Source organism: Physeter macrocephalus, chromosome 14 (assembly GCF_002837175.3).
Source record: "Physeter macrocephalus isolate SW-GA chromosome 14, ASM283717v5, whole genome shotgun sequence".
Taxonomy (NCBI): Eukaryota; Metazoa; Chordata; class Mammalia; order Artiodactyla; family Physeteridae; genus Physeter; species Physeter macrocephalus.
The window spans coordinates 111,146,528-111,169,755 of record NC_041227.1 but is presented as its reverse complement, the minus strand read 5'-3'; the positions used below and the strand labels follow the sequence as shown (position 1 = coordinate 111,169,755).

Sequence of the window (23,228 nt, the reverse complement as noted above, 5' to 3'; positions counted from 1 at the left end):
TGTCATTGACGTGCCCAAGCAGTTATACCACGGGCTCCTAGTCTGTATCTTATCTTCAGCCATGAAACTGGCTAAGACAGTGATCTCCCACTTAGCTCATTTAGAGAGTGTGCCCCTATTCCTAGGGTAGACGAGAAAAGGACATAACACAAGATAAATAAATTGTAGAAGAAAATGCTAATGATAAGATTAATAACATTAAATTTGGCTTGTTCTTATGGAAGCTACTTGTCTGAAAGGATTGGGTTTTATAGTAGTTTAAGAATAGTTTGCTATTGTTTAGAGTAGGTTTAAGAATAGTTAGCTTTCATCCCTTCTATCTCCTTGTTTTTAAAAATTGTTATTTATTTTCTTAGCTCACAAAAGAAGTTCCAGGTTATGGCTATAACAACAAACTCATCTTGGCAATATCTGTAACTCTAGTAGTGACGATTTTGGCTACAACTCTCTGTCTCATTGAGGTAAGGACAATAATTAATTCAGTTCAGAACCCACAACCTGAGAATCAAAGCCACCTTTCCGCCTACTACTTGATTATTCTCTTTAGCTATGAGGACTGAGATACTCTTTGTTTCTTTACTGAAAAGTACATTCCCCGATTTTTTTTTTTTTTTTTTTTTGGCTGCGTTGTGTCTTCACTGCGGTGCACGTGCTTCTCATTGCGGTGGCTTTTCTTGTTGTGGAGTACGGGCTGTAGGCACGCGGGCTCAGGAGTTGTGGCACACGTACTTTTTTGCTCCGCAGCATGTTGGACCTCCCAAACCAAGGATCGAACCCACGTCCCCTTCACTGTCAGGTGGATTCTTTACTACTGTGCCACCAGGGAAGTCCCCGCGGGATTTTTAAAGGAACTCCACTCCCGGGAGATCTCTATGGAATTGGATCCATGATAACAAGCCATTGGACTATTTTGACAAGTTAAGTTTATAAGAAGGCCAGAGTTGACATGATAGTAAAATTCTTTCAAATCCAAAAACTATGCTTATTTGATGTACTCACCAGTCACTCTCATTCTACTGTTGGTTTCTTTCCTTGTTGGCTGAAGAGATGAGAGATATCGGATCTCCATACTCATGGAGCTCTTAGTCACCCTGGGAGGGCTAAAAAGACATTCCTAAAAGATAAAAGTGTGATCTTGTCAATTCCTTAGGTTTACATAGTAGCTTTCTTCTCTGGTGTATTAGGAATTGTGTAGATAGGTGCCATTAAAACACTGTAAGTAAAATCCTGCAGCAGCCTACCCTAAAGGATGTCATATTTATCGTAGTCTATTCCTGGAGCTAGCCTGTTTACCTTTTGTTCAGTTCCATAACGGTTTATTACTTTTCCCAACAGGCAGTTGCTAACATTAAAACAGTGATTTTAATAAGCTGACAATCTTGATGCTACCTTACCAGTCCAACCTATTTTATTTACCTTTTCTCTTGTAATGGCAGCCCTCCATTCCAGCCAAAGCAGCTCCTCACTATATGCTAGTTACACCATACCCATTCCTACTTTTGTCTGTGCCTTTGCCCATCTAAAATTCCTTTATTTTGCTTTGCCTGTGGAAGTCCTATGAATCTCTCAAAAACCAACTCAAGTTCAGATATCTTTCTTCATAGAGTCTTCCCTGAATACTCCAGCCCTCCTGATCCTAGTCCTGTGAGGTTTGTCACCATTTCTTAGGGACCATAGCGAAGCAGTCGCCTCCCCTCAGAATTCACAAAAGTGGTAAGCAGTTTTTTAAAAGGCAACCCCCTAAGAGAGAAACACCAAGGTTAGCACACCATGGAGCTGAGCAGAGATGTGTAAGGACCAATGGCTTCCTGGCCTATCAGACTTCAATAAAACCTGACCTGATGTACTAACTTCTAAAGAGAAATGTGTCTATCTGCAGGAGGGTTGGTCAGTAGTGAAAGCGTAGAAAAGGTGTGGAGAGACCAACATGGGCAGTGTCCAGACTCACATTGCCCAAGAGTAGAGATGGCATCTTAGGCAGCTTAACTGAAGAGTCAGGCCCACTAGCCAGGCTGTGCCTGTTGAGGAGATGGATGCATCCAGCTACCTCAGGCCTTCCCGTTAAATTCTGGATTCACCTGATTCCTTTTCTAATTCTGTTCTCACCAAGTAGCATTCGATTGTGTGATTGTGCTTTAGTGTGCCACGGAGACCTGTCTCCACAGAAGGTAATGCTCTGAGTGTGTAGACATGGATGCCGTGTGTGTAGAACAGATGTATTTCTCATTGTCCAGTAATAATTTGGCATTCTGATTTTTGATCCATCCTGTGATATTGATAAAGTGAGACTGCCACAACAGGAAGATGTGAATTCTCTCTTGGTGAAGAAGAGTATGATTTCTGAGTCTAGGAGGCTGGGGAGTAGCATGGGGTCAGCTTGCTAGTCATTGGCCGTTGCCCAGACTGTACCCTCTACATCTCCAGGTGGCATATGGCCTTTTGCTTTTTTAGAATTTCTGTAAAGTCCCCTTTTTATTGTTTTTAACTTCTATGTAGTTTAACCTTGCATTTGTTTTGTTTTATTTTGTTTTGTTTTGGCCTGCGGCATCTTAGTTCCCCAAGTAGGTATTGAACCTGTACCCTGGCATTGAAAGCTAAGAGTCCTAACCGTTATTTCCTCTCCCCACTTATATGATAAGCTTTTTGAGGACAGGGGCCATGCTGTGTTCTTCCTATGGTAGACAGTAATGGTGTTCAACGGAAGAGAGATGAGGCGTTATGTCAATTCCACAGTGAGGAATAATGCAACTGAATATTTATTTGAAGTAGCATAGAGTCTAGCAATAGACCCATGTGTTCTTAACACTTTTGAAATGTCATGTTTTAATATTCCAATAAGTGGAAGAAAATGAATAAATGGTGATAGAATAGCTGCCTAACTATTTGGGGGGTAAACAATAGCAGATCCCCGTTTTTCATCTTAAATAAACATATTTCCATTAATGTGAAAAGAAACCACATAAAGGTATTAGAAGACAATAAAAGCATTAATTTTATAATCTTATGGTGGGAAAGAGCCTTCAAAGACTGATGCCACAAGCAGAGCCTTTGATATATTCCACCATCTTGTCTGTGACACCAGCTTAGCACTGATTCATGCCAAGCGTAAGATGAAGAGTTTTCCATATATTGTCTGATATAATGCCCACAGTCCTGTGAGGATGATATTACTATCCCTCCTTCACAGATGAAGGAGATCAATGTAAGGCCCCAGTGGCCAAACCAAAAGCAGAAGTCAGTTTCACCCGACTGCAAAGCTTGTGCTCCCTATTCCACTGTTTTGTCTTGTCTCCTTAGGGAGAAAAACACTGGAAAGATTCGAAACACTGAAATTCAATGAAAGCCGGTATTTCTTTACTATAAAGAGTTGGTTATTTGTTTGGGGGTGGCGGGGTTTGGCCATGCTGTGCAGCTTGCGAGATCTTAGTTCCCTGACCAGGGATTGAACCTTGGGCCACAGCAGTGAAAGCGCCAAGCCATAACCACTGCACCACCAGGGAACTCCCAATAGTTTTATAAGTCAACAAGAAGAAGGCAAGCAGTCCAGGGGAAAAGGGGGCAAGGGCTGTGAATAGTAGGAGGTGTGTTGGCAGTCTGCCACCATATCTGCCCATCCTCTCCTCATGGCTCATGTGGGGTGGGTTTTGTTAGCCAGGCCTTTGTCACCACATTACATAAAAATAATCTCTAATATTTTCTTCAAGCACTTTTATAATCTGTCTAGAATTTGTTGTATTTGTTTTTTAGTGTGGTTGAGGTAGGGGATCTAACGTTTTCCCCCTACATGAAGATCTAATTGTTTTCAAATCTTTCACTGAATGGTTTATTCTTTCTTCCCTGATCTAATATACTATCTTCATCTGGACTCTATTCTGTGATCCAGTTATCTTGTCCTATACCAGTACCAATATCCACTGCTTAATTCCAATTGCTCTATAACATATTTTATATTTGGTAGGCCAAGGTCCTACTCTTTGACCTTTTTTTTCATACATTTCATAACTATTCTTACATATATTCTCTACGATATGTCAGCTGGCCAGGTTTTATTTAAAAATTATTTTAGATATAAATGGATTGCATTGAATTTGTAGGTTAATTTCAGGAGAATTGACCTCTTTACAACATTCTAGGAGGATGGTATCTCATGCCATGTAAATAATTCTTCCTAATGTCCTTCAGAAAAGTTTTAATATTTTCGTCACATAGGTCTTACACATTTTTGGTTAAGTTTATTGCTAGGTACTTTATGCCTTTTTATTGATTTAGTAAATGGGATGTTTCTTCTGTGTTTTAGTTAGTTAATTGTGTTATATGGGAAAGCTATTGAGGCTTATATGTTGATCTCTTGTTTTTGTATGGAGCCATCTTACTCATGTTACTTCCAATAAAATTTCTGTTGATTCTTTTGGTCTTTTTAGGTCCCTCATTTCATGTGCAAATATGTTTGTCTCTTCCTTTCCAATACTTCATTTCTCTTATCGTACTGATTAAGACCTCCTTCACAGTGATCAATAGTTGCAGTAATGATGGGCATCCTACTCTTGTTCTTGACTTTAAAACAATACTTAGGTTTCTGCTAGATACTTTTCTTTTCTTTTCCTACTTCTAAGAGTTTTTATTAGGAATTATCTGTTGAACGTTATCTGAAACACTCAATAAAATATATTGCCACCTGCACACAAGACCCTAAGTTAGATACTGTGGAAGAGTCAAAGGATTATTAAACAGGGTAGAATTCCTTTCCTTAAACAAATTATCATCTCACTGGGTAGATAAGACTTAAAGTAGGAAGGAATGAATAAGGACTTCGAAATAGTTGTAATGGATAATCATGATCATGTTTTCTTTCAAAACAGATTTATTCTCATAGAATTGCAAAAGAGGAAGATAAAAAAAGAAGCAGAAGGTAAATATTTGTCTTTTAAGGCAGAATTTTACAACTAGAGGAGAACTTAGAACTCATGTTTTACAATTTCCTCACCAAAGGCAGGAAGAATGTGTAATTACCCTAATGCTTTACCCTAATTTATTAATCAGCAGAATTAGCTCCCCAGCCCAGGCTGAGTTAGAACAGGACTTGCACAGATTCATCTGCTTTCACTAGTCCTTTAAGGAAAGAGGGTGGACGGGGAGAGGTTTTGGTTGTACCTGTTCTTGCTGGCCTGAAATTTCCTGCACTAACTTAGCATGGCACCACCCTACAGCATTCTCTGTTCACACTCTTCTCCCACTTTGGCCTTCTGTATTCTGTCCGAGTCTTCCCAAATGCAGCAGTGGCCAGTCCTGGGTTCTATTCCATCATCAAGTTTTATTGAGCAAGGGATGTCCACAGAGCCCCAAAGGCATGCGACCAGAAGCATCTTTTTCAGACATCTCCCTTGAAGGTGGATCCAAATGTGGAATTCATCTCTCTACTGGGATGAAGTGCTGAATTTAAAACTAATTGGCCATCGGGAATTCCCTGGCGTCCAGTGGTTAGGACTCTGCACTTTCACTGCTAAGCGCACGGGTTCAATCCCTGGTCGGGGAACTAAGATCCCACGGGGAAAAAAAAAACAAAACCAGCATTTGTACAGCACTGTGGTGTACAGAATGCTCTCAGATGCATTGCTCCACATATCCCCCAGTTCCACAGTTCTTTCTTTCTTTTTTTTAGATGAAGAAGCTCAAACTCAGGATGGTTAAGTGACTTACTTAAGGTTCATGACAGTAAATGTGGAAAATAGACTGCAAACCCAAACTTAACTGATGTTAAAACCCATGTCATTTTATGCTGCCCCTTAATTTAAGAACTCTTCACAAGAGGCTTCCTTATATTTACTTTTTTTTTTTTAACATCTTTATTGGAGTATAACTGTTTTACAATGGTGTGTTAGTTTCTGCTTTACAACAGAGTGAATCAGTTATACATATACATATGTTCCCATATCTCTTCCCTCTTGCGTCTCCCTCCCTCCCACCCTCCTTATATTTATTTATATGTGGATTTTAAATGTGTGAAGTTGAGAAATTTTTTTAAAATTAATTAATTAATTAATTAATTAATTTTTGGCTGCGTTGGGTCTAGTTGCTGCGCGCCGGCTTTCTCTAGTTGCGGCGAGCGGGGGTTGCTCTTTGTTGCGGTGCGTGGGCTTCTCATCTCTATGGCCTCTCTTGTTGCGGAGCACGGGTTCTAGGCACGCGGGCTTCAGTAGTGGTGGCTCACGGGCTCTAGAGCACAGGCTCAGTAGTTGTGGCACACGGGCTTAGTTGCTCTGCGGCATGTGGGATCTTCCCAGACCAGGGATCGAACCCGTGTCCCCTGCATTGGCAGGCGGACTCTTAACCACTGTGCCACCAGGGAAGTCCCGAGCTTGACAAACTTTTGTCAGATCTAACATAAAGGAGGCTTCATCATCATCATCACTCTCAAACTTCCTATTCAGAACTCCCTTCAGATTCCAGAAAATGGCTAAAACATTCTTTAATGCATTGCAGAAACCTGATTCCATATTAACATGCCATCCAATTTTACTTCCCCATTATGTGCCACCATTCCTTTTTCAAGGACCTTTTCAATTCCTCTGAATAAGTGAGTGAGGCTTAGATTTCCCAGACCTTTCACTTTATACTTGTGTAGACATCTTCTCTGATTGGCTTCTTGCTCTGGCTAATTCGTACTGACCTTGCTGCCTATTCTCACCCATATTTCTTTACTCACTGATTTCACCTTCATTGAATCTGAGAAAACTCCTCATATGTGACTCCAGGTACACTACCACCTACTTATGTACCCTCTCACACCCTCTTCAATCCTGGCTGTAGTCCCTGGGATTGAAATGATTTGGTGTCAGACATTCTTTAATTTGCAGACCCTGCAACCATTTCACATAACCACTCAGATATTACAGATGGTCCTGGAAAGATTATGAAACAGTTACTTGGTATCAGTTGTGAATAATGAGTTCTTTTCTTATATTGGACATTAAGACCATTGCATAAGCTTAGGTTCTGAGATTTTCACAGCATGAAGCCCATCACTGATAGAGTAATGAAGAAAATGTTCTACAAGTCACTATAGAGTTGAGAGGAAAGGGCATTCGTATGAGATTTCTTTATTTAATTCAGAGCGTTAGTTTACTACCCACACCCCTGAAATTGTTACCTGTTTTAATTATGCATTCTTTTTCAATTTTATTTATTTATTTATTTGGTTACACCGGGTCTTAGTTGCAGCAGGCGGGCTCCTTAGTTGCGGCTCTAGGGCTCCCCAGTTGTGGCATGTGGGCTCCCCAGTTGCAGCAGGCAGGCTCCTTTAGTTGTGGCTCACAGGCTCCTTAACTGTGGCGTGTGAAGTTTTAGTTGCAGCATGCAGTGAGACCTAGTTCCCTGACCAGGGATTGAACCTGGGCCCCCTGCATTGGGAGCATGGAGTGTTAACCACTGCACCAGCAGGAAGTTCCAATTATGTGTTCTTTTATTCATTCGCAGGTATACATACTTCTTATGTTTTTCCCCCTGTATTTTTTATAAGTAAAGAAAAGAGAATAACTTCTTAAAATAAAATGAAGGAAAGGCCTAATGTATGTGAGTTTTTCTCAGTAGCACGAAGGGAAATGTTTGCCAGCAAGAACTGTGGCAAGGTTATCCCAGATGTCAACTGTGTGTACTACCCAGGGGCTCAGAGCCATTCTGAAGCTTCCTAATTTTCCAGGACAGCTCCATTATGACTCACCATACAAGGCCTAGCCTCCCATGTGACACTCAACATTTAAGAATTAGTCTTCATATCTCCTTCCCAGCAGGCAGCTTCAGTTGGAGAAAGTAATTTCATTTTCTTATGTACTCATTCATTCACTCAGTCAACAGACCATCACTCCTCTATTACATGCCAAGATCTATGCTTGTTTCTGGTAACAAGCAAAGAATAGTATATGGTTCCTTCAAGCCCTTAAGGAGCTCATAATCTAGTGACAGAGGAAGATGCACAAACAAATCTATAAAGAATTGACAATGCTTTGACTGTAATTGTATTATTTGAATTTTTATGACTATATTTATATACTGCACCCTGTTCAAAGTGGAAATAGTCATTTAAGAAAGAACTAGTGATGTAAAAAATCCACAGTAATATGTAAGTTATTTAGAGAGTTAAGACTGGAAATAGGGCTTCCCTGGTGGCGCAGTGGTTGAGAATCCGCCTGCCGATGCAGGGAACATGGGTTCGTGCCCCGGTCCGGGAAGATCCCACATGCCGCAGAGCAGCTGGGCCCGTGAGCCATGGCCACTGAGCCTGCGCGTCCGGAGCCTGTGCTCCGCAAAGGGAGACACCACAACAGTGAGAGGCCCGCGTACCGCAAAAAAAAAAAAAAAAAAAAAAAGACTGGAAATATTTGCACTCTCAAAGAAGCTTGTTAATGCAGATGAACCTCTAATTCTTTGGGTTGCTTTATTTACATTGATAGAGGTATACGTATTCCCTCTTCTAACAGGGGTTAGCAACTTGGGGAGGGAGTGCTACAGATTAAGGTCCTAATTCAGTGGCAGGTCCATCTTATCTCCTCTTCAGGTCGTATTCTCAAGCAGGAGCTACAGGATGAGACAACTAAAACAGTTCACTTCCTTTGCTTACCCCCAGCCCCATAATAGGCTTCTGGGCTTCCCTGGTTGCTTTCATCATCACTTTCACCACCAGAGGTCAGGGAACCTTCCGGTTAATCAGGGGCCCTGGAAATGATGCAGAAAAGTAATGACTTAAAAATAATAAATAACATTTATTTAGGGCTCACTGTGAACTCATTGCTTAAAATGTCCTACTTAATCTTCACAACCACTCTGTGAAATTGGTATTGATAAATCTCAGGTATATCCACAATAAGTCTCTATGTAGGGTTGTGATATTTTTAGGTCTTTTGTGTCTTTAGGTTCATTTTCTTTCTTATGTACTCATTCATTCACTCAGTCAACAGACCATCACTCCTCTATTACATGCCAAGATCTATGCTTGTTTCTGGTAACAAGCAAAGAATAGTATATGGTTCCTTCAAGCCCTTAAGGAGCTCATAATCTAGTGACAGAGGAAGATGCACAAACAAATCTATAAAGAATTGACAATGCTTTGACTGTAATTGTATTATTTGAATTTTTATGACTATATTTATATACTGCACCCTGTTCAAAGTGGAAATAGTCATTTAAGAAAGAACTAGTGATGTAAAAAATCCACAGTAATATGTAAGTTATTTAGAGAGTTAAGACTGGAAATAGGGCTTCCCTGGTGGCGCAGTGGTTGAGAATCCGCCTGCCGATGCAGGGAACATGGGTTCGTGCCCCGGTCCGGGAAGATCCCACATGCCGCAGAGCAGCTGGGCCCGTGAGCCATGGCCACTGAGCCTGCGCGTCCGGAGCCTGTGCTCCGCAAAGGGAGACACCACAACAGTGAGAGGCCCGCGTACCGCAAAAAAAAAAAAAAAAAAAAAAAGACTGGAAATATTTGCACTCTCAAAGAAGCTTGTTAATGCAGATGAACCTCTAATTCTTTGGGTTGCTTTATTTACATTGATAGAGGTATACGTATTCCCTCTTCTAACAGGGGTTAGCAACTTGGGGAGGGAGTGCTACAGATTAAGGTCCTAATTCAGTGGCAGGTCCATCTTATCTCCTCTTCAGGTCGTATTCTCAAGCAGGAGCTACAGGATGAGACAACTAAAACAGTTCACTTCCTTTGCTTACCCCCAGCCCCATAATAGGCTTCTGGGCTTCCCTGGTTGCTTTCATCATCACTTTCACCACCAGAGGTCAGGGAACCTTCCGGTTAATCAGGGGCCCTGGAAATGATGCAGAAAAGTAATGACTTAAAAATAATAAATAACATTTATTTAGGGCTCACTGTGAACTCATTGCTTAAAATGTCCTACTTAATCTTCACAACCACTCTGTGAAATTGGTATTGATAAATCTCAGGTATATCCACAATAAGTCTCTATGTAGGGTTGTGATATTTTTAGGTCTTTTGTGTCTTTAGGTTCATTTTCTTTGACTAACCAGACTCCTTTCAACATTGAACTCCTAGACTTTAGAGAGAAGAATAGAACAGGGCTATGGGGAGGAGATGTGAGAGGCTTCCACATGGAAGTATCTGAGCATTGGCCTGCTACCTAGAATTAGTGATAATCTCAATGCTTGGATGGTGGTGTCCATACTTTTCTCCAGTATTTGTATGGTATATAATAAAAAATAGTTGTCCATATCTAGTCATTCATTTGCAAGTCTCACTTGATTTTGAAGGTATAGCATACCTAAACTATTACCTGGGATTGCTGGAGTTTACTTTTTATTTCTAACAACAGAATATTTTGAAGTCTAGCCTTTAATTCAAAATCCTAAGAGCTTCAGGATTTTTCTAACCTTAAAGAAAGGGAAAATGAAGATATTGTGACACCACTTTAGAAGCATAGCCTGAAGTTCTTTTGTGCTTTAGAGGTGGTGTTGCCCTCCCACGAGTGCAGGAGTCCTGGAGTTGGCATGGCTGAGGAACCTTTGGATAAGTTGGAGGAAGGTGTGTTTTCAGTATGTGTGTGTGTGTGGGGAGGTAAGGGAGTGGGATTTCTCTTTTTTCCTTTCTTTCTGAAACTCAACTTTTTAGATATATCATCACCTTTGCTAAGCAACTAAAGCCCTGGGCGGAATTTTTATGCCTGACAATATAGGTTTTTATCTTAGGCAATACCTGCCAGCACCTTCAACTTTAGAATTTTAGAACTGACTGGCTGCAAAGAAGCTTAGGAGGAGGGAAATTAGGTTTGTTTTTTTTTTTGTTAATAATTTGTTTTGTGCTAAAATAGTCCTTCAAATACAGATGTCTTTTGGCGTTCAGTTATCCCAACAAAGTCATTGTCTAAAGATTGAAATAAACTCTTGTGTAAATGTTTAGTCCTCTGCCTCCTATAGAAGGGCCTGAGCAGAAAAAGTAAATGTAGATCCCTAGAAAGGTGATTTCGATTGGTGCTGAGTTTTTTCCTAGAATCCATGGCACTTGCGCTTAGGATTTAAGTCAGAGGCAGGGCTGTTAGCGATAGAGTGGAGGAGGCTCCACCATCCACCTGAGTAGGTGATGTTGGAGAAGAGGCCAGATCATCTGCACTAACACCAAATCTATCTTCCTGTATGAATCCATCCCTTTAAGCACAGGAGAGCAGGGCCTGTAGCAGTGTAGCCTCAGCTTGTCCATGTGAAATCTGTGAGTAGTATGAGATTTGTGCCACGTTCTTGGTTTGCATTTCCCATCGAGTATTTTAGGAACTTCCTGAATAGATCTGAGCAGTAAAAATGTGCCATGCCAGGGTATACCTACAGCAGAGACATTCACCCGTACCCCAGTGTTGTGCATGCCCTTAATCACTAAGATAATGATCTAATGATCACAGATTTATTTTTAGTTTTAAACATGTAACCTAGAAATCAGTTATTCAGATAGGCATTTTAAATTCATCTGTTTTGGTTGGATTTAGGGTCATTATCATTCCTCCTGAAAAGGAAGGTAACCCAGAAGCTTGCTATTCAGAAGGCTATGACAGATGCATTCCAGAAACTGCCGATTGTGGTTTTAGGTAAGACCTTTTTGATTGTCCTTGAAGTGCTTCAGTTTCAGTGAGCAAATAAACTTATTTGAAAAGTTAATTGGATGAAAATAATGGTTATCTAAAACATTACATATTCTTTCATTCAACAGATGCTTTTACAGCAGCAGTCTTAAATTTGTTCTTTGTGGCATTTATGAGAAAAACGACAGCAAATATTATTGTCCCCAGTGTTTAGATGTAGAATGACTTGCCTCAATTCATACAGAAAATGTTTGATCCAGTTCTTTCTCAATTGCTTGCTTATCATACAGAATAGTGTAGTGATTATAAGCCTTGGACACCTGTGTTTGAGTCCTAACTTTGTCTCTTAGATTTTTTTGTTGTTGTTGCAATTTTAGGTTTTTCTAGCCGGAGACATTTCAAGGTATTTAATATTTGTAAGCTGCAATTTCTTTATCTGCAAATAGGGGTAGTAATTCAGCTTACCACCTAATGGAGGATATTGTAAGAGTAAATGAGATGATGAATGTAAAAAGCTTATAACTATGCCTGAAACATAGTAAGCAGACAAAATATATTGATTATTATTATTATCATTGTTGTTTTCTTGTTGAAGAATTTATTAGATTATGTTTTTGGAATCAATTTAATTTCAGTTTTCAGTTCTGATATATTGGGTGAATATGATTCTATATAATAATCGGCTACTTTTTTGTGAGCCTTGAAAGTGGTTATGCTGCTGAAAAGCGTTGATTGCGTTCTCTATCGAGTTATATAGCGGTGAGAATGTCACAGGCTGTGCCCAAAGGAAACTTTATGATTAGTAGATTCCCGGAACAGAATTGCTCCCCTGCTTCACAGCCCTGCAGGCTTAGAGACTGAGAAATCCTAGCTAAGTTGTCAGAAACCTTATTTGCTTGTAAGAGTTGACCCTGGATTGGTCTTGGCCTTCCATCCTGGGCAGGCCTTCCAGTGAAGTTTGACTTCCCTGGTCATTAGGCAGAATCTCCATCAGCTGTCAACTCTGGGTAACAACCTTTAAGAACCAAACTAAATGTCTGGGTTGTTTGTCCCTACTATGCCAAGGTACTCCTTATATGTACTCAAAACTCCTTCGACCAAAAAGCCTGGTGGCTCTAGCTTGCCGTGAGGAAAGCTGTATTGTCCAAAAGGTACATGGGCCACTTTCTGCCAGTAGAGTGTTCAAATGCTCTGTCTCTGTCTCCAAAGCTTTGTTCATTGTATCTGGTAGAATTTTGGTCCCAAGGAGTAGGCACTTGCCTTTCTTCTGATATGAAGTATTTATTGTAGTGTAGTGGTATCCATCCCAGGTTTGAACTCACTTTGACCCCCACCTAATGCCTTCCTATTTAATTTTATTGTGATTGAACATTTCTGTTTCCACAGCTTTTAATCCCTATGTCATTATTCCTTAGTTCTTAATTCTAAGATCATAAAGGTTTTTGAACCAAAGTTTATACTTCTTATATATTTTTTCACAAATAATTATGATAAAAACTGAAGTGTCAGCTGAGGGAACTTCTAGGAAAATGCTCTTATTTTCTGCTTTTAGAAATCAAAAGAATGTCTAATTATTGGGTGCTACCATTGTATACAGGAAGTTTTAGAACAAGAAAGCTTCTGAAGTGATCCTTGTTAACTTGATTTCAGAAAGTGGTAAAATAGCTGTGGCATAGAGACCCTGTGAAGAGGTCACAGATGCTAGAACCGAAGAGGAGCTACAGGATTTAATTCAAGTATGGGGAGATGAAAACTCAAGGGATACACAGCCAGTGTAGCCATAATTCAAAAAAACCAGCAGGATTTGGAAGACTTTGGCATGTCTACTAGCTCTGTCATCCTTAGGAAAATGTGAAACTCTGAAACTGTTTTTGAGGCAGGGTATTTCTAGGACTTTTCCAAGTCCCGAGCCTTGTCTCTGGCCCCTTATTTGAAGTTTGGAGAGCAGAATTGAGGGCCATCAGTGTTCGTCTACAGTTGTGGACACAGGAGAAGACACAGGCCTTTTAGAACTCCCCTCAAATAGAATTGCCGGGATTTGGGAGCAAAGTAACTATGGCCTTAAGTGTGATTATGCTACAGTGTTTAAAAACTATTCATGCCTTTCAAGTAAGGTATATTACCCAGATCTCAGCATCACATATATATCTTGTGTTAAATATTTTGCCGAAGAACCTTTCTGTAAATCCATTATATGGATACCTCGAATTAGGGTTTAATTTGTAAACGTAATTTCTAAAAGAAAACATTAATGTACTGCATATAGGATTTTTATTAAAAAGGAGCAAAAAATGTGTTTCATGTCATTGAGAGCTTAATTTGGGGCTAGATTTCTGATTATTTAACTCACCTCAATGTTGCAAAGTTTGTTTTGAAGGGAAGAAAGTAGAGAAAGAAAAGGTGGTTATGTTCTGAAAAATGTAAAAATTTTGAAAGTTTTTCCTGGACAAAATAATTATTTTAATTCAGTTTAAATCAGTCCAGGGAACTTCAAACGTATCCATGTTTGGGCTTTAAGAAATGTAGCTTCCTGTGAAATGTGAGAAGAAAGGATTCCATATTGAAACTAAAGATTTCAGAAACCTGATTATAACAAGAGATCTATTCCTAAATGAGGCCAATCTTGGAATCAGTTCCATTTAGAAAGCATTCTGTGCTAGTCACTGGAAATAAGATGAAGCTCCTTCTCTCTTGGAGTTTAGGTGTTAAAGGTGTACCAGACATTTAAAAAGGACTAAAATTAAATAGATTATGAAAAAGACTGTGAAGAAAGTAAACTGGGTGCTAATTACAGTATTTTAAGAAATTTACTTAACATGCTGACTTTAACATTCTAAGTGTCTTCTCCATGTGTGCACACAGCGTAGACCTCTGAAAAGTGACACTGTAGTTTTTTCTAGATTAATGGCTCTGTTGAGACAAGGTGGGATGGGGCAGTTTTCCCATGCTAATGTAAAGTGCCATTCACTTGGTTTTACCCTCTCTTTCCCAGAATGAATTGCTCACCTGCCCCAAAGCCCTCTTACAGAAGTTCTGGAGTCATCACTGATTCAGTGGTAACCCCTAATAACAGAGTGGTGAATGAATAATGAGACGTGAATACTGAGAGTTTGGAGGAAATGGCAACATTTTAGAATAATTGTAAGGTGTGTTCCCCTCCGGCCACCCTAACTCGTGGTCATTTTGCAGGTCAGCTACTTTTCCTGTCAGCTGTGTGGCCAAAGGGAGGAAGAATGTCTCTCAGACTTCAGCTTTGAGGAGGAAGAGTTCAGATTGCCAGAACTGAACTAGCACTTTTGAATTTCCCAAAATGCCAGGTCCTGTGGTTTCCTTGGGAAGTTCTTCATCCTTCCCAACCCCGTTTCACCCCTGGGCTGCTGGAGTTTGGGGACACTTGGGTCTGCAACCCAAATCCCGCCTCATTGTTTGGGGCCAGGGAGGGCAGGGAGGGGTTGGGAAGAGGGCCCGGCAGGAGGTAATTGTCGCCTTTGCAAGGGGAAGGATGGCTTGCGCCCTGGGGACTCTGGGAAAAAAGCCCACTCTGGTGGCGCAGATTGGATCTCCGCACGAGCCTAATAACGGTGGCGTAACTAAAGATGTCATAAATAACAGGTGGGACGTTAGGCGGGGAAGGGGCATGCAGTTGCTAATGTGAGCCCTCTCGTTGGCGCAGCCATAGTGGTTCAGCTCGGACGCAGGATGTGGCTCTGGCTCCTCACTGTCCTGGGTCACTGTGCCTGGGAGCCACCGCATGTTATGTCCCAGCTGTGCCTTTGGTTGCCACAGCTCTTCCTCACATGGCAACAACTGTGGCTTCTAGTCCAGGCAGTTCAGCCTCCAGAGTGGGCCCTGGACCCCGTCCAGGTGACCCCCAACCCCACGTGGCTGACCGAGGCTTGGTCTTCACACGCCTCAGACCCTCCTCCCAAATTGCCCCATGCCCTTACACCCCTGGCAGAAGCCGGTGTCTTTAATTACTTGACGTCCTTGTCTCCAATCCAGATGTTGGCCCCGCCTCATCAAGAGTTGACTGAGACTGAGGTTCCATACCCGGACACGGATTCGGTTGGAGAGCTGCCTACAGGGCCAGATCAGTTTGCTGTTCCACATCAGGATCTGAATAACAAGCAAACCCAACATCAAAGCTCCCAGAGGCAGTTCCAGTGCTAGATTGGAATCAGAATCAACCCATGGTTCTGCCTTCTCGACACAAAAGTAAGACTAAAAACATAGGTCTAGATCAGTCTGAAGGTCACCAATCATTTGAAATACTTGTTCCACCTCTAGGTAGTAAGAGCTCAAAACCAATGAAGTTTATTGTTTCAGCCCCAATCCTGAAGAAAGATCTAGTTCAGCATCAATGGCTTGCCAAAGTTCTTGTTGGAACTATAGGCCAATTTGAAAAAAACCCTCAGGGTCTAGAACAGCAGTTGCAGGGTGATTATTCAGATCCCAGTATGGATGCCTTTTATCCTGAGGAGAGCCTACCTAGGGATTCTCTGGGGAGCCCAGATGAACCTCCAGAGCCCCCTGAGGAAACTGAAATTTCTCCATTCCAGCAGCAGGCCCAAACTCATATGTACTTCAAATTCCACTGATTGATGAGGTAGCATCTCTACCTGGTGTTCAGCGTCACGCTCATTCAAACTTGCCCAGTGTTACACTGCAACCTCTGGATTTGGAACTTAACATCACTACAGAGCCCACTACGGAAGCTGAATTTCCTACAGCTCAGCAGGGGGCCCTGGCTCCACCTGTTGAGCATCCTGAGGAGACACAATCTTCTCCAACCCACCAAGAGAACTCAGCTAAGCCTCCAGAGCCTCCTGGAGAGGTTGAGCCTTCAAGGGAGCAGGAGCAACCAGCTCAGCCTTCTGAGCCTCCTGGGGAACTTGAAGCTTCTCCAACCCAGCAGGAGCCCCCAGGTCAGCCTCCTGAACCTCTTGTGGAAGCTGAGCCTCCTCCAAGTGAACAGGAACAACCGACTCAGCCTTCTGAGCCTACAGAGTCTCCTGAGGAGGTGAAAACAGCAACCCTGCAGGAGACCCCAGCTCAGCTTTCAGAGTCTTTTGGAGAAGCTGAAACTTCTGCAACCCAGGAGGAAGCCTCAGCTCAGTTTCCAGAGCCTCCTAATGAGGCAGAATCTTCTCCAACCCAGCAGGAGACCCCAGCTCTGTCTCCAGCAGAGATAGAACCTTCTGCAACCCTGCAGGAGTAACAGCTCAGCCTCCAGAGCCTTCTTCAAGGGAGGTGGAACCTTCTCCAACTCAACAAGAACAGCCAGCTCAACCTCCAGAGTATCATGAAATGACAGTTTCACCTCCAAGTCACCATCATGCTCAGCATTCAAACTTATCCAGTGTCACTGTCAAACCTGCAGATGTGGAGCTTACCATAACAAAAGAACCCACTCCAGAGGGGGACCTTCTCCAAATCAGCACAAGCCTTCAGCTCAGCCCTCAGTGCCCCTTAACTCAGACTCCAGGGTTCCCTACTGGTATGTACTTCGAATTCCACTGATTGATGAGGTAGCATCTCTACCCGGCGTTCAGTGTCACGCTCATTCAAACTTGCCCAGTGTTACACTGCAACCTCTGGATTTGGAACTTACCATCACTCCAGAGCCCACTACGGAAGCTGAATTTCCTACAGCTCAGCAGGAGGCCCTGGCTCCACCTCTTGAGCATCCTGAGGAGACAGAATCTTCTCCAACCCAACAAGAGACCTCAGCTAAGCCTCCAGAGCCTCCTGGAGAGGTTGAGACTTCAAGGGAGCAGGAGCAACCAGCTCAGCCTTCTGAGCCTCCTGGGGAAATTGAACCTTCTCCAACCCAGCAGGAGCCCACAGGTCAGCCTCCAGAGCCTCTTGTGGAAGCTGAGCCTTCTCCAAGTGAACAGGAACAACTGACTCAGCCTTCTGAGCCAACAGAGCCTCCTGAGGAGGTGAAATCAGCAACCCAGCAGGAGACCCCAGCTCAGCTTTCAGAGTCTTTTGGAGAAGGTGAAACTTCTGCAACCCAGGAGGAAGCCTCAGCTCAGTCTCCAGAGCACCCTGATGAGGCAGAATCTTCTCCAACCCAGCAGGAGACCCCAGCTCTGTCTCCAGCGGAGATAGAACTTTCTCCAACTCAACAGGAACAGTCAGCTCAACCTCCAGAGCATCATGACATGACAGTTTCACCTCCAAGTCACCCTCATGCTCAGCATTCAAACTTATCCAGTGTAACTGTCAAACCTGCAGATGTGCAGCTTACCATAACAAAATAACCCACTCCAGAGGTGGGACCTTCTCTAAATCAGCACAAGCCTTCAGCTCAGCCCTCAGTGCCCCTTACTAATGCAGAATTTTCTACAACTCAGCATGAGGCCCCCACGTTGCCTTCACAGCCACCTGAGGAGGTTGAACCTTTGCCAGTTCAACAGGAGGCTCCAACCCAATCTCCAGAAGCCGGTACACATAATAAACCGTCAGTACAAGAGGAGACACCAGCTCAGTATCCAGAGCATCCTGGAGAAGAAGTTATACCTGCCACAAGCAAGCAGGAGACTCCAGATCAGCATCCACAGGCTCCTGAGGTTGTACCTTCTCCACCTCAGGAAGCCAGAGCTCAGCATCCAGAGTCTCCTGGTCAGGTTGAATCCTCTCCAACTCAGTCTTCAGAGCTCTCTAAAGTGACTGTAGTTTTCTCTCCAGAGCACCATGTGACAACAGTTTCTCCTCTAGGTCAGGATCAAGCTCAGCTTCTGCAGCGGCCCGATGTCACTGTTAAACCTGTGGAACTTGCACTTATCGTAACTCCAGCATTCACTAATGAGGTTGCAACTTCTCCACCCCAACAAGAAACCTCGGCTCAGTCTACAGTGTCCCCTGAGCAATTGGAACCTTTCTCAGTCCAGCAAGCGGTTTCAGATCAGCATCCAACCCCCTCTGAAAATGTTGAACTTTTCATGTTCAGCAGGGAGCCCCAACTCAACCAACATACCCCGAGATGACATTTCCAAATCCAGAGCAAGTTCAGGCTCAGCATCCAACCTTGACTGAGGTCACAATTCAACCTTTGGACCTTGAACTGACCATAAGGCCAGAACCCACTAAGGAGGATGAACCTTTTCCAACCATGCAGGAGATATTAACCCAGCTTCCAGAACCACCTAAGGAGGTTTTTGTAGCTCAGCCTCCAGTATATCAGAACCAAGTAGTTCCAACACCAGATCAGGATCACACTGAGCCTCCAACATCTCCCAGTGTCACAGTTCAACCTTTAGACCAGGGGCTTACCACAACTCAAGAACCTATTATGGAGGCTGAACATTCCACACCCTTGCAGGAGGCTATAGTTCCTCCAACATACCCCGAGCTGACACTTCCAAGTCCAGAGAAAGTTCAGGCTCAGCATCCAACCTTGACTGAGGTCACAGTTCCACCTTTGGACCTGGAACTTACATTAACTCTGGAATCCAGTATGGAGGTTGAACCTTCTCCAACCATGCAGCAGACCCAAGCTCAGCCTCCAGAGCTCATTAAGGAAGTTGTAGCTCAGTCTCCATTGTATCCCGAGGTGACAGTTCCAGCAGCAGATCAGGATCATCCTGAGCGTCCAACATGCAGTATCACCGTTAAAACTTTGGACCAGGAGCTTACCACAACTCCAGAACCTACTACAGAGTCTGAACATTCTATAGCCTGGCAGCAGACTACAGCTTCCCCTCCAAAACACCCTGAGATAACACTTACACAGCCAAACCTGACTCAAGTCACAATTCAACCTATGGATGTGGAACTTACCGTTACTGCAGGATCCAATATGGAGACTGTACCTTCTCCACTCATGCAGGAGACCCCAACTCAGCCTCCAGAAGCACCTCAGGACGTTGTAGTTCAATCTCCATTCCAGCAGGAGGTGACAGTTCCAACTCCAAGGAAGGATCAAGGTCAGTATTCACCATCATCCAGTGTCATAGTTCATCATGTGGACCTAGAGCAAACCACAACTCCAGAACCCACTATGGAGGCTGGACATTCTACCTCCCTACCGCAGACTACAGCTCCCTCTCCAAAACACCCTGAGGTGACACTTGCACAACCAAACCTGATTGAAGTCACAGTTCCACCTGTGGACCTGGCAGTTAACATATCTCAGCAACCATGGCCATCTGAGACAGTTGTTTTTCCTTCTACTCAGTATTCAGTATCCACAAGTCTTCCTGGTGTAAAATATATACCAGAGGAGAAGCAGCCAGAATAGAATGCCACCACAAACATCAGCATATGTGAGCTTTGTACCTGCGAAAATGAGACACTGTTGTGTGTCGGTCTCAGGCCAAAGCAGAAGCTCCACGGAGTGCATGAGCCAGAGCCTAACGCCTACAACGGCACCTTCACCATCATGTAAGAATCGCCTTTCCTCATTTGTTCTCTGCATCCTGCCTGACATGGCAGCCTTTCTTCAGGTCTTCCTGGGTCCTCCTTATCTCCCCAATCCACATTGACTGACTTTCTGTTTCCACCTTTTGTGTGTCAATGATTCCTTATCTTCATTCTCCTTCTTACTATTTTTCCCTCTCCTCCAGACTTTTACTTTTAATTGCCCTTATTTTTTCCTTCTTCATTTTTTACCCCATTATTTAATTCCTTAACATCTACTCTTCTTCCATCTTTAATCCATCCTCTTTACAGCAACATGTCCCTCTCCCCTCTCATTGGTGGTAATACAATAACATGGTTAAGAGTAGAGATTCTGGAGCCAGACTACTGGGGTTTGAACCCAGGTCTGTCATTTATTAGCTTTATGGCTCAACTTCCTCATCTGTAAAATGGGGGTTATGGTAGTCATCATCTCATAGGATGACTCCTATGACTCCTAAATCTCCCAATGACTCCAATCTCATTGGGAGATTTAGATGAGTTAGTATAGGTAAAGCTCTTCTATCAGTGCCTAGCATATATTTTAGTGTTAGCTATTATTATTATTCAATCTCTCAGTTATATCTAGAACTCATCTTTGTCCCCTGGCTTTCTATATGTAGCACCCATTTTGTGTCCAACCCAGGGCTAAGTACTGTGGGAGCCACAGAAGTACATGGTACTGTCTCCAGAACATGACAAGGACAAGTGAGAAGAAAGGGGATATGTCTTAAAAGTCAGGTAATATATAATTAAGTATTAAAAGAAATACAGATAGGTGCTGTAATTCACCAGAACGTGTAATCACAGGGGTGTGGAGGTCATGGAAGGCTGCATGGATAAGCTAAATCTTTAGCTGGGACTTAAAGATTGGCTGTGATTTGTTAGAAAAATAATAGGCAGTACAGTCCAGGAAAAGGTGTGACTGCAGGGATGATCAGAATTTAATACATTCGTCTGGCTGTAAAGAATTGGGTTAGGCAACAATGAAAGATAGGATTGTGAAAACCTTGGCTGTCGGCAATGGGGGTTTGAAAGTTACACTGTGAGATATAGGGAGCCACTGCACGTTTTCAAGCAAGACAGACAAATGATTAAAATAAGAGGCTGATTTTAGGTTTCATATGTAGAGCGATCTAGAGAGGAAAGCTTGATTCAGGGAGACCAAATAGAATGCTTTAGTAAAATCTAGGAGTAAAGTGACAAAGGGCCGAATTAGAATGGTTGTCATGGAAGTAGAAAGAAAATCCTGAGAGTACTACAGAAGAAAAACTGACAAGATGTAATAATTGACTAGAGTTGGGTGATTGTAGTATAGGAAAGAGAAAAATCACATGTGTTGATGGGCAGAATGATGGTGGTATAACAGGTGGAAATACAGCACTTGGGAAGCAGAGTCAGTTTGAGGGAGATGAATTCAGCCACAGGCATCGTTTATTGGTGAGCATTAAGCAACCAGAAGGCTCTGTTTGAGTGGAAATGTCCCTCAGGCAGATGGGCAGACAGGTATCCGTTTTGAGTTATTTCTGACTCCCGTGAAAAATGTGCATATAAACTGAATAGTTATAGTGTTGCTGAGGGAGGAGGACAAAGCTAAAGATTCAATGTCATCCACTGAGTTAGTGGTTCAAACTGAACCTCGGGCATTTAACAGCTTCTCTTAAACATGTCTAATTCATGGATACATTCTCACTGTTTAAAAAAAGAAATGTCACAGAATTATATGGGATAAAATGTGAAAATTCCACCCCACCTTCCCTACCACCAATAAGGTAACTCCTGTTACTGTTTTGATGTGTGTCCTTCCTTCCGATCGCTTTCCTTTGCATTTTGTTCCCGTAATGAGGTAATAACTTTACTCCTTGCTCAGTGACTTGTGCTTTTTTCCCTATGCAATATGTTTAAGAGATATTTATGTATTAGTCCCTGTAATTTCTAATTGCCCGTATCATTCTAACTACTGGAGAGATTCTGAGGGCACTGAGCCAAAGCTTTGGTGTTTCCTGGCATAGGATTTCTTTATATTTATTTGCTGATATTGATAAATGTTTACCATTTTTCTCATTGATCTGTAGGAGTCATTTTAGACACAAGTGATTTTGGAAAAAAAGTAATTGGCATTATGTATCCAAGAAATTGGACAGATAGGAAGTTCAGGTTCTGAGGAGATGCCTCATTGTTTGTGCCAGTGGCCTCACAGTATGTTTTTATTAATTGTGCACACTGGGAAGCTGATACGCTGTGGGAATTAGAAAGCTGGTCTTTTCTGCATTTGAATATTGCCCACACGGTGGCCATGATTCTTTTCCTTATTCTCTACATTCTTTGCCTACCTATTCAAGGATATGAACTGTGTTTCGTCACAGAAATTTCCACGGAAACTCTGTATCTTACATTGATGAAAGTATATAGAAGGCATACCGCTGGGCTGAGAAGCTGTGAGTATACTCTCCCCAAATATGAATACAAAAAGCTAATTGCGTTGTAAGATGGTTCTTGGTCCAGAATTTTGAGGTCAATACCTGTGAGAAAAGGTATTTCCCCTTCCATATCCCAGAGCAACCTAATGATTGAAAATCTGTGTTTATTTTAAAAATTAAATTTGGCAGGACCTCTTTAAAATCTGTAAGAGACAATTTAAACTTATTTTCCATTATACAAGTAATACATGATATATTCTCAATATATAACAATGAAATAACAGGTATAGTAAAAACCCTCCTTGTGCCCTAATCCCCCACCCACTACTTTGAGTTTAGTATTAATCCTTCCAGACTCTTTTCCATACGTTTGAGTACATACATATTTACAGATAGCAAAATAGGTTTGTGTGTTATATGTCTTAGATTTCTTTCCTTCCCAGTACATAGAGAGTTACCTCCTTCATTTCATGATATGTCTTAGATTTCTTTCCTTCCCAGTACATAGAGAGTTACCCCATTCATTTAAACACCTGCATAATATTCCATAGTATGAATGTATCACAGTTTAATAATGCCTCTATTGAAGGATGTTTAGACTATGTCCAGTTTTCTTGTTACTTGCATTGCTGCAATGAATATCCTTGTACATGCATTTTTGTTAGCCTGCTCATTTATTTCTATAGAATAGTTGTCTAGAAATGGGATTGTTGGGATGAAGACTATTTAGATATAAAATTTTAATTGCCCTCAAAAAAGTTGTGCTGGCTTATACTCCAGTCATTATGCTGTGATGACATTCATTTCCCCACACCCTTCC

General features: G+C 42.2%; 3 protein-coding genes across 3 annotated transcripts in view; all 3 read left to right on the top strand.

Annotated features, from left to right (window-relative positions):
- LOC102982815 (leucine-rich repeat-containing protein 37A3-like) overlaps positions 1–23,228 on the top strand; it is an 84,429-nt gene that overhangs the window by 15,061 nt on the left and 46,140 nt on the right. Inside the window, 7 exon segments of the mRNA XM_055090791.1 lie at positions 357–461; positions 4,860–4,909; positions 11,493–11,591; positions 14,775–14,902; positions 15,588–15,800; positions 20,612–20,729; positions 22,331–22,426. Of these exon segments, the coding sequence (XP_054946766.1) occupies positions 357–461; positions 4,860–4,909; positions 11,493–11,591; positions 14,775–14,871 (351 nt within the window). The 3' untranslated portion in view covers positions 14,872–14,902; positions 15,588–15,800; positions 20,612–20,729; positions 22,331–22,426.
- On the top strand, positions 16,138–17,051 carry LOC114483937 (putative uncharacterized protein FLJ43944; the record flags this gene model as incomplete). The annotated part of the gene is made up of 1 exon (XM_028500025.2): positions 16,138–17,051. A coding segment is annotated over one exon (666 nt), but the record flags the coding sequence as incomplete, so codon positions are not given.
- The window catches only part of LOC114487818 (leucine-rich repeat-containing protein 37A3-like), a 123,979-nt gene continuing 119,308 nt past the window's right edge, over positions 18,558–23,228 (top strand). Inside the window, exon 1 of the mRNA XM_028500023.2 lies at positions 18,558–19,973. Coding sequence (XP_028355824.1) covers positions 18,574–19,830 — 1,257 coding nt within the window. The 5' untranslated portion in view covers positions 18,558–18,573 and the 3' untranslated portion in view covers positions 19,831–19,973. The remainder of the gene's footprint in view (positions 19,974–23,228) is intronic.